Genomic DNA, 16,417 nt, shown 5'->3' with positions numbered 1-16,417 from the left:
TGTGTGGGGGGGGGGGGGTTCTCTGACAAAGCAAGTCTGCGTCTCAACTATTTGTGGAAAAAAAGATAAAAAAACTCAAAACTGAAATTTTTCATTCCGAACTACAAAAATGGTTGGCTGTTTTCTTAACAGGAACATAAACTACAACACACTCGCTCTGGATTAAAACTCAAAATCAGAATCATTCCCGTCCCAGTAAATACTCTGAAGTGAACTAACTCCTTGTCCTGGCTTTCCTTTTCTTTTCCATTTCAAAATTTTGAGAGAAAACAAAAACTTGATTGTCACTTCTTATTATGAAAAAAAGAAATCACTTTTTCTGGGATTTATTTTGTGTCTCTGGTCCTTCCACACGCATACAAAGTTGGAAAAAAAAACATCCATGGTGTTCTGAGTGAGATACGGTTTCTGAATGTGTCCTGCCTTCAGTCTCCGGCTGAGCTGTTCAAAATCTGCACGGCTTTCTACATCACTAGCCGAAACCAGGGGGCTAGGGGGCTAACCGTTAGCATGCTAGCTCGTTCTCAATGGCAAAACACTGCTACAACACACACTAGCTCACCATAATCTACAAAATAAATTGTATAGAACTACTTCCATGTCCCTGTTCTGCAGGTATTCCACGCTAAGTGTGAAGTGCGCCCTCGTTTAGAAGAAGTCTCCCGGCTAATCCTGCCTTGTACAGGCCAAAGTTGGAGAAACCGCTAGCTAGCTCATGTAGTCTTACCTAGCTACTGAGCATGTAGTCTTACCTAGCTACTGAGCATGTAGTCTTACCTAGCTACTGAGCATGTAGTCTTACCTAGCTACTGAGCATGTAGTCTTACCTAGCTACTGAGCATGTAGTCCTTACCTAGCTACTGAGCATGTAGTCTTACCTAGCTACTGAGCATGTGCGACTGACAACAAAGATGTTACAGCAGTGAGAGGTCTCACTCTGTAGCTAAAACAGAGAGCTCAACACACAGGGTGAAAAGAGGAGCTGCAGCAATGTGCAGTACAACACAAATATGGTGTTTTTTGATAGTTAAACCATGTAAACCTATTCTGGTACAACCTCAAAATACAATTATGAACCTGAAAATGAGCATAATATGGCCACTTTAAAAAGGGCGGGGTAATGTGACGGTATAACAATGTCTTTTTATGCATAGGGCGATATGGCCAAAATCTTCTATCCAGATATAGGTCATTTCATATCTTCATCACAATGTGTATATCACGACATATCATGTTTTCTGGTAATTCAATAACTAAATAGTCCAAATGAAATACCCACACGGTAAAGCCTATTCTGTGTGAATTAAATACTTAAAGTGCCCATATTATGAAAAAAACACTTTTTCTGGTATTTGGGGTGTTATTTTGTGTCTCTGGTGCTTCCACACACATACAAACTTTGAAAAAAATCCATCCATGGTGTTCTGAGTGAGATACGGTTTCTGAATGTGTCCTGCCTTCAGTCTCCTGGTGAGCTGTTCAAAATCGGCTCGGACTGTGACGTCACAATCCGAAATGAGCTGGCTAACCGCAACCGTTAGCTCGTAGCGTTAGCATTAGCATGCTAACGCTAATGCTAACACTAGCATGGTACCTCGTTCTCAATAGCAAAGCACTGCTACAACACACACAAGTTCACCATAATCTACAAAAGAACTACTTCCATGTGCACCCTCATTTAGAAGTCTCCCAGCTAATCCTGCCTTGTAACTGACTGAAGTTGTAGAAACAGCCTGTCTTTTACTTCTATGGAGCTAGCTAGCTGACATGCTCTACATCTGAGCTACTGAGCATGTGCAATCAAAGATAGTACAGAAGAAGAAGAAAAGAGGTCTCACTCTGTAGCTAAAACAGAAACCAGGTGAAAAGAGGATCTACAGCAGTGAGAGAGAGCTGTGCAGTACAACAACAATATGGTGTTTTTTGAAAATTAAACCATGTAAACCTATTCTGGTACAACCTTAAAATACAGTTATGAACCTGAAAATGAGTATAATATGGGCGCTTTAAAGTTTAGAGAATTTCCTGTATTTTATCAAGAACTTTAGTGCAAGATGAACATAACGTGCCAGGATCTGAACGGAAAGATTCTTCCAAACGCAGGCCGGCCGCTGGATTTTTAATATTGTGATAAAAACATATTTGACTGACATTTTTATATTGTTTTGACAGTATTTAGTGCTGCAATCAATAGCTTTTAGCTTAGTAATCAACGTGAATAGACTGTAAACATTAAAGAACATTCATGTTTAAACTTTCCACGAGGAAAGCTGTCTTAAAACATTTAAATGATTTTTACAGCACAAACAAAGCAAATAAGGTAGTTTATTCAATAAGCGACAAGTGCATTATTTTTAAACATAAATACAACCAAAACGTGTCATTAATTCAATTCATGCATTATTTTTTTTTGGGAGTTGGCCTTACGTGTCAGCGCGTGAATCATTTGATTCAGTGTAAATGGGACATATTGATTCACAGAGCTTAAACCATCCAGAAACTAAACCGAGGGAACTTAAAACTACGTGGATCGGCGAGAAGAGCTGCAGCCTAGAACTTGCAGATACTTGATGTCGAAAAAAAAAAAAATAAGTGCTGCCCTGATCCAGGGTTATTATCGTAAACTAAAACTGAAACTAAAATAAACTGCGAACATATTGCCGTAAACTGAAACTAAAAACATAAAACATGAACTCCTTTAACCCTCATGCCCTCTTCGGTCATTTTTGTACATTTTTCTCAAGTTTTTTTTTTCATTTCGTGATCATTTTTGCTGTGTTACTTCTTATGGCATGAAATTTTGTAGGAATCCTTCTTTTCAGTCAAATTTTTTAAATCCAGTGTTTTTTACTCTTACATGTCTTTTATACTTAAATGATTCATTTTGTACCCTCTGGACACCTTCGAGGCAAAAATGTCCACGCACACAAAAACTGTTATTAAATCATCATATATCAATATTTTTTCTGCTTCTTTTTTTCATGAATCACTTAAACAACTTCTTACCTAATCAAAACCACCAAACATTCAATCATTTTCAGGATTTTAACCCTTTAAATGCCAGTTTATGTATTTGAAGTATGTCATTTTTATAAAAAAAAAAAAAAATAAAAATTTTTTCCCATATAATGAATAATATGTAGATGGGGCTTTGGTGGTGATTAGAGGCTTGGATATGTCAAAGATAAGCTACAAAACTGATTTGATTGCATTAGTATTTTTATGTAATTCCAGATACTCCCTCTGGACACCTTCGGGGCCAAAATGGCCCCATTGACTTCCATTATAACCACATGTTTTGATCTCACTGCCTTTACAGTATAAAACCATGCATTCTGTAATGTCAGCATTTCATTTGGAAGAAAACAGTCATATTTGACATTTTTACAGTATTTCACCAGATTCAACCATTTTGCCCTTGTAGGCCGATGCATGAAATTATAGTTATATTATGGACGGCTGTGTGTGTGTGTGTGTGTGTGTGTGTGTGTGTGATACGCGTGGTGTGCGTGTGTGTGTGTGTGTATGTGTGTGTGTATATGTGTGTGTGTATGTGTGTCTGTGTGTGTGTGTGTGTGTATATATGTATGTATATTTGTGTGTGTCTGTGGGTGGGTGGGTGTGTGTGTGTGGGTTGGGTGTGTGTGTGTGTGTGTGCGTGTATGTATGCGTGTGTGTGTATGTATGCGTATGTGTGTATGTATGCGTATGTGTGTGTGTGTGTGTGTGTGTGTGTGTGTGTGTGTGCATGTATGTATGCATGTCTGTGTGTGAGAGAGAGTTTGTGTAAATCTGTAAACAAACAATGATAATTTTAGTGGTGAAAAAAGCGCACCTTACTTTAGCCAGTTATATTATGGAGCCGTGTGTGTGTGTGTGTGTGTGTGTGCTACGTACGCGTGGTTCGTGTGTGAGAGAGGTTTGTGTAAATCTGGGTGAAAAAAGGGCTTCTTTTGAAGGATGCATTTGCGTGTCTTTGAAGACGTGCTTGAATAAAAACATTGTCTCCTGCATTTGTTGTAAACAAAAACAACTATTAGTGTGTTGATGCACCTGGCTCTAGAGAAGGAGAAAGACCTGGAGCAAAGAGAAGGAGCCTTTATCTTCCAGCCAACTGCAGGACTCATCTGAAGATGACACAAGTTTCTGGAGTCTGACAAAATTGTCACTGGTGTCCTCCAACTCTGTGAGTGCCTCTAACCCTTCCTCTGAAAGTGGAGAGGGGCACTGAAGATCCTGTCCATCCTAACATTGAATGGACAGTGAAGAATTGGCAAGTCTGGTCTCCATCTAATACTGAGACGCTGCGCGCAACATTCAAGCACCGACCGGCATGATGTCAGAGCCCACGAGATATGCCATATCAAGAATCCATGATGTGGCATCCTCTTTCCACCTTTTCTTCACTCCTGACATGATCAGCTGATTCAGGAAATGACAAACCTACACGGGAGGTGTTCAATCTCAGGATGGAGTGATGTGGATGCTCAAGAGATTTGAACATACATGGGACTTCACACTTGGCTGGTGTGTACCGGTCCAAAGGGGAATCCACCCGGAGCCTGTGGGATGTCCATAGTGGGAGACCAGTCTTCAGGGCCACCATGTCCCACAAACCATTTGAAATGATAAGCACCAGTTTACAGCAAATGCAGGAGACAATGTTTTTATTCAAGCACGTCTTCAAAGACACATGAAATGCATCCTTCAAAAGATGCCTTTTTTCAGCCCTAAAGTGATCATTGCTTGCTTACAGATTTACGCAAACTCTCACACACACACAATACACACACATACACATATACACACACACACACACACACACACACACACACACACACACACACACACACACACCTACATAATATAACTATAATTTCATGCATCGGCCTACAAGGGCAAAATGGTTGAATCTGGTGAAATACTGTTAAAATGTTAAATATGACTAGTTTTCTTCCAAATGAAATGCTGACATTACAGAATGCATGGTTTTATACTGTAAAGGCAGTGAGATCAAAACATGTGGTTATAATGGAAGTCAATGGGGCCATTTTTGCCTCGAAGGTGTCCAGAGGGAGTATCTGGAATTACATAAAAAATACTAATGCAATCAAATCAGTTTTGTTGCTTATCTTTGACATATCCAAGCCTCTAATCCCCACCAAAGCCCCATTCCCCTATGATTTATTTTATGGAAAATAATTAATGTTTTGTTGGGTTTTTCATAAATAATTGTTACTTTAAAGATTTAAAACTGGCATTTAAAGGGTTAAAATCCAGAAAATTATTAAATTTTTGGTAGTTTTGAGCAATTTACAAGTAGTTTAAGTGATTTATGAAAAAAAAGCAGAAAAAAATATTGATATATGATGATTTAATATCAGTTTTTTGGACATGTACATTTTTGCCTCGAAGGTGTCCAAAGGGAGTATCTGGAACTATGTAAAAAATACTAATGCAATCAAATTAATTTTGTTGCTTATCTTTGACATATCCAAGCCTCTAATCACCACCAAAGCCCCATCTAGATATTATTCATTATATGGAAAAGAAATCATTTTTTGTGTTTTTTGTAATAAAAAATGAAATACTTCAAATACATAAACTGGCATTTAAAGGGTTAAAATCCTGAAAATGATTGATTGTTTGGTAGTTTTGATTAGGTTAGAAGTTGTTTAAGTGATTTATGAAAAAAAATCAGAAAAACATATTGATATATGATGATTTAATAACAGTTTTTGTGTGCGTGGACATTTTTGCCTCGAAGGTGTCGAGAGTAAGTTTTTTTAAGGAGGGCATGAGGGTTAAGAGAAACAAAAACAATATTGTCTGGTTAAAAAAATAAATAAATAAATAAAAATAGAAATGAACATACTTTTATTTCAGATTCGATATTTCCGTCAACTCTGGGGACATGGAACCCCAGATACTGTGGGGTTGATCTTGGTCGACTAAGAGGAGTCATTTTGGTTTTTAGTTGATTAGTCAGTTATGCTTGAAGTCATTTTTCAGTTTCAAAGCGGTGCTTTTGCACGCTTCTTTGTGGAGAAACTCCATGTTACACATCGGTCGATTAAATGAACTCAGCGCTGAGTGTTAGCCGACGGAGAGCTTCTTTAGTCAAGGACAGTCCTAAAAACGGTGAACAGACAGACATTCTAGCAGATGGCTCTGGGTCGCTTCACAATCAACCCCTGTTGGTTTTCACGTGCAGTCTGAGGCCTGTACTACGAATCCAGATCAACATGGCCTGGATCTCTTTCAGTTCCCCGGCTTCACCTAACCTAACAACCGCGGTCCAGCATAAGCTGTGTCACGACGCTGGTTAACATCTAGTTCAGTCAGCCATCAGGGTTTCCCAATCAGCGACGCGCGCGTTCACATAAAAGAGGCGGGGTTTGCGCACCACGACCAATCGCAAACATCCACCAAAGCCGCATATTTTAAACAAGAAGAGCAAACTATAATTCTACATAAATATGAAGAACACAAACATTTTACAGGCAAAATGCAGGAAGGAAAGCTGGCAAAAAAGCCGACGCTGTTTTACGTAAATCACAACGCTTAACCTATCAATATCACTTCCAGTGGTGTAGTCTACGTGATAGTAAGCTCCAGGATTTCTATATAGGCTAACCACTTAAAAATGCCCAATGACACGTAACAACATAGGCTACTTTCCATTATATTTCTGATACATTTTGAATTGTCATCTGTGCTTTTTTCTTAACATATATAGGCTGAATAAAGGTATTTTTACCGTAAATTGGTGCATTAATCGGAATGCAGGAAATGAAGTCGTTGATGCTTAAAACTTCCCTGGGGGAGGACACCCAGGCCCCCCCACTATGATATGCCCCCTCCTCCCCCAAAGGCAGATTCTGGCCAATATACAGTAGGCTACAGTACACCCACTATAATAGCCTACATTAGACTACACTGGTCACTTCCCCATCAGTCAGGGCCAAGCTCTGACCAGAATTACATTTTTGCTTTCCATAAACTGTCGTTGCTTTAGCCTTTTATTTCAGTTGAAACCCTGGCAGTGGGAAGCGATCGTGAGAGAAAATAAAAACATAATTCTAACCGATGTGCGCATTGGCAACACACGGCTGAAGAAGCCGACAAATAGCCGATATGTAATTCCCTCCTCTTAATATCTATATCTTTCATAAAGATACCCATCAGTGAATGTTAACGGGGTTGTTGGTCTCTAAATGTTTAAACTTTTATGAGCCTCTCTCTCTCCCTCTCTCTCTCTCTCGAATTCAATAACAACAACGGGATTTAAATCACGCTTCACACGCTTCACATTTTTTGCTGCTAGGGGTCTCTCAAAAAAAAAAACTACTTAAATAATTAAAGACGCGCTCAGCTTCTTCCCGTTAGGGTTCCGTGGCCGGCGGACGGGCTGCGAGCCGAGCTGCCGCTACCGTTTGCTCAGCTGGTTTCTCTGAGAACTTAGGATCCAGACGTCTGATGACTCAAATCCTTCATCCGGTTAAAATAAAAGTGCATCGCAATGTGGCATTGGAACTGGATAAAGAGTCAATTTCTGAAGCACGCCCATAGGGGATAGGACGCCATCGAAAGGCGACCTTATGTAACGCAGCGTTACCTTGAATATAATGACCGATTTCTATGGGTTTGAACACTGTTGGAAACGTTTGGGATGATGCAAGGAAATAACTAGTCTCACATTGCCAGACCTCTCTCTACAGCGCTGGAGTATGGTCTGGCTGCATGGGTTAACATCTGGTATGAAAAAAATAAAAATAAAATAAACGTTCTGGGTTGTTTGTATTTCCTTAAACTAGGGATGCACCGAATATTCGGCCACCGAAAATTTTCGGCCGAAAAAGGCCCAAAAGGGCATTTTCGGTTTTCGGCCGAAATACCTTTATCACCGAAACAATACGGCCGAAAATGTTGTGATGACGCAAACAGAAAACGCGACCTGCACGTGTGTCAGTACCCGATCCGTTCCACCTGCAAAGCGTCTCCTGAGCAAAGAGGTTGAGACGGACCACGGAGTGAAAACAATGAAAAGTGCTCTTAGAGTCTGTCAGCACACGTTTCACTGAGATCTATTCGGATCCTCTGCACTTCATCGCGACTGTACTTGATCCGCGTTATAAAGACCATTACTTGGATGCGGAAATAAAGCAGGGCGCACGAGAAATGATCCAGGCCGCCATGGATGCGGAGAACCCGCGTGGAGACGGAGACGGAGCAGCGCCCAGCGCAGGAGATCAGAGCGCAGAAAAAAAGACTTGTCTCTCTGCACCAGATGAGGGGCATGCACCCTCGTTGTCTGATATGTTCAGTGAAATCCTGCAAGAAAGTGCCTCAATTAATAATAATAATAATAATAATAATAATAATAACAATAATAGGTAAGCTATTCTGTTCTTAGGCTACTGTATACTGTATGTGACTATCAGATTGTAGCCATATTTCTGCTAGATATTTTTTTAATTAAACTTTAATATTAATTTATACAATTGCAATGCCTTGATTTTAGTAAAGTTAGTACACAGTCATAGCCATAAATGCAATGGTACTAATAATTGGCTTAATTTCTTTCGGTGTTTCGGTTTCGGTTTTCGGTCTTGGTTTCCTCTTTTTTCGGTTTTCAGTTTCGGCCAAGAATTTTCATTTCGGTGCATCACTACCTTAAACCAATCACAATCACCGTGGGCAGTGTTAAGGTTGGGAAGAAGCAACACTGCCTTTGCAAAATAGATAGCAGAGATAGCAGAAGGTAGAGAAAATGCCTGACACGCATCTCTGTACGTCGGGTAAGCCAGACTACAAAATATATAACATGGGTCGGGTCAAGCTTGTTTTTAGACAAAGTTACTTATATCTATATATAGTATATATAGTTTTACAGGTTATGCCAAACACCCTCAATGTTTTTTAACAAGGATTTTATTAGCAGCCATCCACATTTGTTAATTCTGTTATTTGAACTCTCCTATAACTTGACTGGCGGCTTTAAATGAGGAGCGGTGAGAGTTTACAGTCTGAACTGAGAGTATTTTTGCAGAAGTGCTCACAACCCATATGCACCCTCTAGTGAGCTTTGGTGCTACATTTTGAAGGGGCCTCGAGCCAAAAAAGATGGCAGCCATTGCTCCAAGCTTCGATTCGTCACCCAATCACTGTCATGTCTCGACTCTTTTATAAGATTTATGATTTGAAAGTCTGAAGACCTTAGTAACCGAAAGGAATTGGAATCCGAATCGTAATATCGAAACGATGCCCAACCCTACTAATGTGTATGTCTGTCTTAATACATTTTTATTTCAACCTTCTGTTCCCGACTCGGTCTTCTTCTTCTCCAGGAGGAATAAAAACGGATTTGCCCAGTTTCCCTGCCCCTCTTCAGTCGCCCTCCCACACACAGTCACACTCTCGTAGAGGGTTCCTCTGGCGCATGGTCGTGATGACGGTGATCCTGTTCTCCGACAGCTCTCGCAGCTGGTTGATGAGCGCCCGGACGCTGGGGCTGGGCCACGGGTGGCCGTTGAGGTAATCCCTCAGGATGAAGGAGCGCTCCACCAGCAGCTCCAGCTGCACCAGGTGGCGCAACCGGTTGAGGCTCAGCAGATCTTTCTCCGGTTCCCGACGGAAGAACCTGAGAGACAAGAGATGAGTTGGGGAAGACTTTCTCTGCATGAACACAGCATGACATGAACACATCTGTCTTTAAAGAAATGAAGAGAAGGTAGTTTCCTTTGCGGTTTACTTGTTTACCCAGATACAATGAACAATATCCAGAATGCTGCAGCACGTGTACTCACACAGGACTAGGTAAAGAGATATTTCTCCTGTATTAGCTTCTCTGCATTAGATTCCTGTAAAGTCCACAATTTAAAATCCTTCTCCTGACCTACAACGCTCTGCACGGTCAGGCACCATCATATCTTAAAGAGTCTCTAAAAGTAGAATGGGAGCCAGAGCCTTCAGCTATCAGGCTCCTCTCGAGTGGAACCAGCTCCCAGTCTGGGTTCAGGAGGCAGTCACCGTCACCACATTTAAGAGTAAGCTTGAAACTCTCCTCTTTGATGAAGCTTATAGTTAGTTCTGCTGCTATAGTTTTAGACTGCCGGGGGACTTCCTATAACACACTGAGCTCCTCTCTCTCCCTCTCCATCGGTGTGTATTCATGTCCCATTAATGCATATTACTAACTGAGCTTCTTCTAGTCCTTATGCTTTCTCGCCTCACAGATTTCCTCGGATTGTGGTGGCACCTGGACCGTGGTTGCAGCTGCTGCAGTGGTCCTGCCTGACGCCCTGCTACTACTATTATTACTAGTAGGCGTGCACCGATCAGATATTAGGATTGGATATCGGCCCCGATATTGAAAAAAATAGCTGGATCGGAAAAATTAACAGATCCACGGGCCGACCCGTTAACTGCGTACCCTTCTCACTCATGGTAGTAACTTTATAACAACAATTAATAACCCACAACTAACTCTCTTTAAAAGGATAAAACACCATAGCATATAACAATTTGTGACTTAAATAGTTACTAACACTAATAATTTTACATTTACAAATGTAGCTACACCGCCCAATGGCATGCTGGGTAACATTATAGCTGCTAGCCTAGCTAGCTAGCCAGGTAGCATAACGGTGCAGATCCACTTGTCCGTGCAACGCTTCTGTCGCGTCGCGCCCCACTCTATTCCTATGGGTGACGTCAAGCGACTTCAACACGCACGCAAAGCATTCCGGGAAGGCGGCGCTACATTTGAGAAAATGTAGCGCGTCAAAAAGCTGGCCAATGCCCAGCGTTATCGTATTCTCAATGACGACAGTCGGTACAGATCCACTTTTGCCACACGACTGTTGTGACGTCATACAGCCATGATTGATGCGCCACGCCCCTGACCAGCAGCTGATTGGACGAATGCGTGACGTGGGTGTGGCTACTCGAGAATTTCAACAGAGTGTCATGGCGGCTCGTTGAGAATACGATCTCGAATTTTACAAAAATAGTTCACCGAAATGCGTTTCTGAAAACATTTTAAGCGAGAAATAGGCCGTGCAGTTGCTGAATTTGTCTCAATTTCAGATTGACAAAGGTTAGTTTGAAAGATTTTCATCTACTTCTACTGGATAGTCGCGTTGCGTTCAACGGATTAATTTGCATAAAGCTGGGCATCAGCCATTGACGCGCTACATTTTCTCAAATGTAGCGCCGCCTTCCCGGAATGCTTTGCGTGCGCGTTGAAGTCGCTTGACGTCACCCATAGGAATAGAGTGGGGCGCAACGCGACAGAAGCGTCGCACGGACAAGTGGATCTGCACCGTAACAGTCTGTTAAGCTGGGAGAGGCTCCGGTCGGTACTGCACATTCAAGAACAGAGAAGAAAGTTAGCTAGAGGATGCAGAAAGACCGGAAATACACCAGAACAACGTATGCTCAAGAGAGGAGCCGCCTGTTGTTGCAAGGTTTTTGTTTCTAAAAAAATCGGACATAATTTAGCCACTGTTGTATGGAGCTAAATTGGGGCCCAAATGTTTTGTTAATTTGAAAAAAATATATATAGTTGAAAAACTAAAGCTTGAACTTGAAAATTTAAGTTTTGGTCAAAACTTGGAAAAAATAAAACCATGTATTCAAACTATAAATAAGTGTACAAATTTTTCTTTCAGTTTGAATAAAATTTAGATTCAATTCTGGAATTATTTTGAATAAATTGTTAAATTTTCATTTTTCACTTTTATATTTCTTTTCAGTTCCACATTTCATGTTTTCAGATTCAAAACTTATTTTTTTTTACAGCTTCAAATCTTTTTTTCGGTTTTAGATCCGTTTTTCACTTTCAGATCATTTTTTTTTCGGTTTCAGACTTTTGGCCCTGATTTTGCGTAGGGGGCGTGGCTTCAACTCAGAGGGGCGTGGCATTATGAGTGACAGCCTAACAAAGAAGGCAGAAGACTCCTCTGTCATGTTGCCTTCAGGAAATGGTGTTACTGTGAGAACTATGACTGAATGCTTTCTATCCACTATATACATGTGCTTTTTACTTAACAAACTGATACCAGTGACAAAGTTCCATTTAAAAAATTGTTTTGGACAACACATGGTACCAATTACACTATAAGAGCAATAAACTGTGCCAGATTGTGCAGTTCAGCAGGAACAATGACTTCTCCCACTTCCATGTACGACTTTGAATGTAGCACCACTAGGGCTGTCAACTTTAGTCGTTTAGTCGACTAATCGGTCGATTTCGTCTTGGTCGACTGACATTGTCATTGGTCGACCAGTTGCATTTTTTTTTTTTTTTTTACCAATAAAGAAATTTTCATTGATTTACTCTTTGATATTTATTCCTTAATAAGCAGTTATATATTACTGTATTCAAAATATAATTAGCCTATGTTTTATCCCCAACTTTAAATGCTTTAATTTAGGCTATTTCGTAACAGCGCCACAGTTTAGCGCACCACGTAGAACACTCGGGAACCGCACGTGGCTGGCTGCACTGCTGCTTCGCGCTCAGTAGCCTAAGGAATATGGGTAGTTTTGCTGTATTCATTCAGTTAGAACGCTACGTGTTTTGTCTTTAGTCGACAAAATGTCCAAGAAATCTAAATCTTTTGTCTGGCTGCATTTTACAAAAAAAGACGACAAGACTGTGGAGTGCAAGCTATGCGGCCTAAAGCTAATTTACCATAGCTCAACGACCAATATGGCCTATCACCTAAAAGCGGTAAGCGATTTATACACGTGTCAGACAGCTGAGCTTGCTATGTCTAATGTCTAAAAGTTTATATATTTTATTGGTTATGTACTAGGCGCATTCCCAGGCCATGCCACAGGCGTCAGGAAGCACCCAGACGCAACTGGAGTTGGTCCATCCTCTGTCGGCGAAGAGAAAGGAGGACATCACTAAGGGGATTGTGCATTACATCGCCCAAGATATGAGGCCAGTCAACACAGTGGAAGGAGAGGGCTTTAAGAACATGTTTAAAATCGTCGAGCCAAGATATACTGTGCCAGCACGGGATACTGTCATGCGTGCGCTACGTTCGCGGTTTGATGGACTTAAAGTAAATGTAAACCAGCTACTCCAATCCTCCGAGGCTGTAAGCCTCACAACTGATTTGTGGTCTTCGCTTAGAATGGAGGCATACATGACAGTTACGGCCCATTTTATCGATGCAGACTGGAAAATGAATAGCGTTGTGTTAGAAACAAAGCAGATGGATGAAGCGCACACGGGAGAAAATGTCGCTGCGCGACTCACTGAAGTCGCGGACACTTACAACATTCCACCAGAGAAGCGGCTGTCAGTGGTAACGGACAACGCTGCCAACATGGTCCTCTCGGTGGAATTACTTAAGGGATCCGGTCAGTGGCCAGACGTGGAGTTGGTTAGGTGTGCAGGCCACACCCTGCAGCTGTGCGTAAATGCTGCCTTAAAAGAAGACCCGGTGTCGCGCACAGTGGCTGCGGCGCGCCGTCTTGTTGGGCACTTCAAAAAGGGACACAAAGCAAAAACGGGTCTCAAAGAGAAACAGGTGAAGCAAAAAGCTCCTGGGCACGAACTCATCCAGGATGTGGCCACCCGGTGGAACTCCACCTGCTTTATGTTGGAGCGACTGTTGGAGCAGCGCTGGCCCATCACCGCCGTTTTATCGGACCCCAATTACACCAAGAGGAGTGACAGCAGCACTTTGGACATGACAACAGAGCAGTGGAATATGGCTGAAGACCTCACAGACGTTCTTAAGCCCTTTATTACACTGACTGAGCTGTTGTCGGAGGAGACTAACACATCCCTGTCTGCGGCCTTCCCAATGCTTGAGAATCTGAAAAAATGTCATCTTGCCGTCACAGATAACGATAGCCCAACAAAGAAGAAGATGAAACTTAAGCTTGTGAAGGAAATAGATAGTCGATGGAAACTCAAAGACCGAGTTGTGATGACAAGCAGCCTGTACATTTCAGCTGCAGTACTGGACCCGCGCTTCAAACAGCTACCTTTTCTTAGTGATGAGAAACGGGATGAGGCCTATTCTGAAGTCGCAAAACTTGCACAACGCACGCCATCTCAGGAAAGCAGAGCAGATGGGGGATGATGAGGACCCGTTGGCAAAAAAACAGAAAACGGCAAAAGAGAAGGAGATAGCAATGCTTCTTTGTGGACATGGTGCAGAGGATGACCCTGATGAGCCAAGCGCACAAAGATCCTCTTGCGACGAAATGAAAGATTATCTTCAGGACAGAAGTAAAGTGGACACTGCTGGGCCACTTGCGTGGTGGAAAAATAATGAGGAGAGATATCCACAACTTGCTCGGGCAGCCAAACGCCTGCTCTGCATCCCTGCAACCTCCACTCCTGCAGAGCGCATATTTTCCAAAGCAGGATTTATTGTTAACAAGTCGAGGAGCTGTCTTTTACCCAAGAATGTGGACATTTTAGTGTTTTTGGCCCACAACATAAAAAAGGTGGACTAGGCCTGCAGATCTGTAAGTAGCCTTAACGGCTTTATTATGCTGACTCAATAGATTGTGTTTTCTTATGTTTTTGTTTTTATTTGTACACTTGACGTGTTTGAAAATAGCCTTAATAATGTAACAAAACGAAAATAAACCTATAGGCCTTCCTACTATACAGCCTATTATTGTTAGGATTGTTTTTTTAGGCTATTTGGGTTTTTTGTGTTTGTTTTAAAACGCTTAGATCGGCTGGACAAAAGTTAACCCATAGCTTTGAAAGTAAAGAAGAATATACAGCCTGTATAAACAAGAGCTTTTGTTAGGATTTTTCATTATTTGGCAGTTTTAGCAGTTATATTTTTTGTAGCGTGTGGTGTGGTCAGGTGCGCGATTGTGACGGTCACTATAGACCTAGGACAGAGCTCCTCACTTTGCAGTTAAAAAAATCACTTAATTTTCAATTTTTTTTATTATTATTATAGTTTTATGTATTATTGCTGTTTTTTCGTTGTTTTATAAAAGCTCTATGACAATTGTTTAATAAATGGTCAATCAAAATGCAAAACATCGCGTCTCTTTTTTTTTTTCTTTTTTTAGTCGACTGATCGTTGGGCAGGACAAGACTTTGGTCGACTAAGCATTTCTTTGGTTGACTACAGCCCTAAGCACCACAGTATTCACTCGGCAGTCAGCGTAGCGTCTGCTCCGCCAAGGCAACCTGCTTACGTACAGGTAAGACATGTGAAAGATATTAGCCTTTTTGAATAGATACTTTGGGACATTATCCCCGCAGTGGCATTTTTTTGTCATTAACACATAAAGGGAAAATAGGTGGACAGCTGGAAATGAAGCATCACTAGCACTAAAGTTAGCATTAACTAACGTTAGCTTCACACTAGCTGGTGTTTTTACACTAATTTCAGTGTCCAGCTCAAGTTTTTTTACTTTAATGTGTAGTGCTCTTTGTTAACCTCTGTTTGTCAGAATGACCATAACTCGACAGTGGCTGCCTGCAGCCGTACAGAGCCTTATAAATGTAAAACATTATAGATAACTAACATTGCTAAGTTAATAGTGTTACCTTTTCATGGTTAGTTTAAACAACATCCTGATCTGCTTTGTTAATCAATCAATCAATCAAAGCTTTTATTACGGACACACACGGTCCAGAAAACAGACAGTAGACCGACAAATACAAAAAGACAAGTTAGTGTATTCTGATACAGTTAGGCTGTGGTAGAAGCCTTCAAAGTTTGCCCACTTGGCATATTTTGTAAGGCATAACTGTCATGCTGTTACATGTAACGTTATGTGTGTAAAACGTACTTTATCAGGCCAGAGCATTAATGTAAAGTCATATTTGTCTACTCTGTAAAAAGAGACCTTCTTCACTGCAGCCACTGTCGAGTTATGGTCATTATGACAAACAGAGGTTCACAAAGACCACTACACGTTAAAGTAAAAAAACTTGAGCTGGACACTGAAATTAGTGTAAAAACCCCAGCTAGTGTGAAGCTAACATAAGTTAATGCTAACTTTAGTGCTAGCGATGCTTGATTGCCAGCTTTGTCCAGCTGTCCACCTATATTCCCTTTTATGTGTTAATCACAAAAAAATGCCACTGCGGAGATAATGTCGCAAAGTATCTATTCAAAAAGGCTAATATCTTTCACATGTCTTACCTGTATACATGGAAGTGGGAGAAGTCATTGTTCCTGCTGAACTGCACAATCTGGCACAGTTTATTGCTCTTATAGTGTAATTGGTACCATGTGTTGTCCAAAACAATTTTTTAAATGGAACTTTGTCACTGGTATCAGTTTGTTAAGTAAAAAGCACATGTATATAGTGGATAGAAAGCATTCAGTCATAGTTCTCACAGTAACACCATTTCCTGAAGGCAACATGACAGAGGAGTCTTCTGCCTTCTTTGTTAGGCTGTCAC

At 41.1% G+C, this 16,417-nt stretch overlaps 1 protein-coding gene across 1 annotated transcript in view; it reads right to left on the bottom strand.

Moving 5' to 3' along the window:
- Positions 1–8,601: 8,601 nt before the first annotated feature.
- im:7136021 overlaps positions 8,602–16,417 on the bottom strand; it is a 15,337-nt gene continuing 7,521 nt past the window's right edge. The window contains exon 4 of the mRNA XM_039785814.1: positions 8,602–9,643. Within this exon, the coding sequence (XP_039641748.1) occupies positions 9,391–9,643 (253 nt within the window). The 3' untranslated portion in view covers positions 8,602–9,390. The remainder of the gene's footprint in view (positions 9,644–16,417) is intronic.

The sequence above is a fragment of the Perca fluviatilis genome, chromosome 20, assembly GCF_010015445.1.
Source record: "Perca fluviatilis chromosome 20, GENO_Pfluv_1.0, whole genome shotgun sequence".
NCBI lineage: Eukaryota > Metazoa > Chordata > Actinopteri > Perciformes > Percidae > Perca > Perca fluviatilis.
This window is presented reverse-complemented; position numbering and strand designations above follow the sequence as displayed.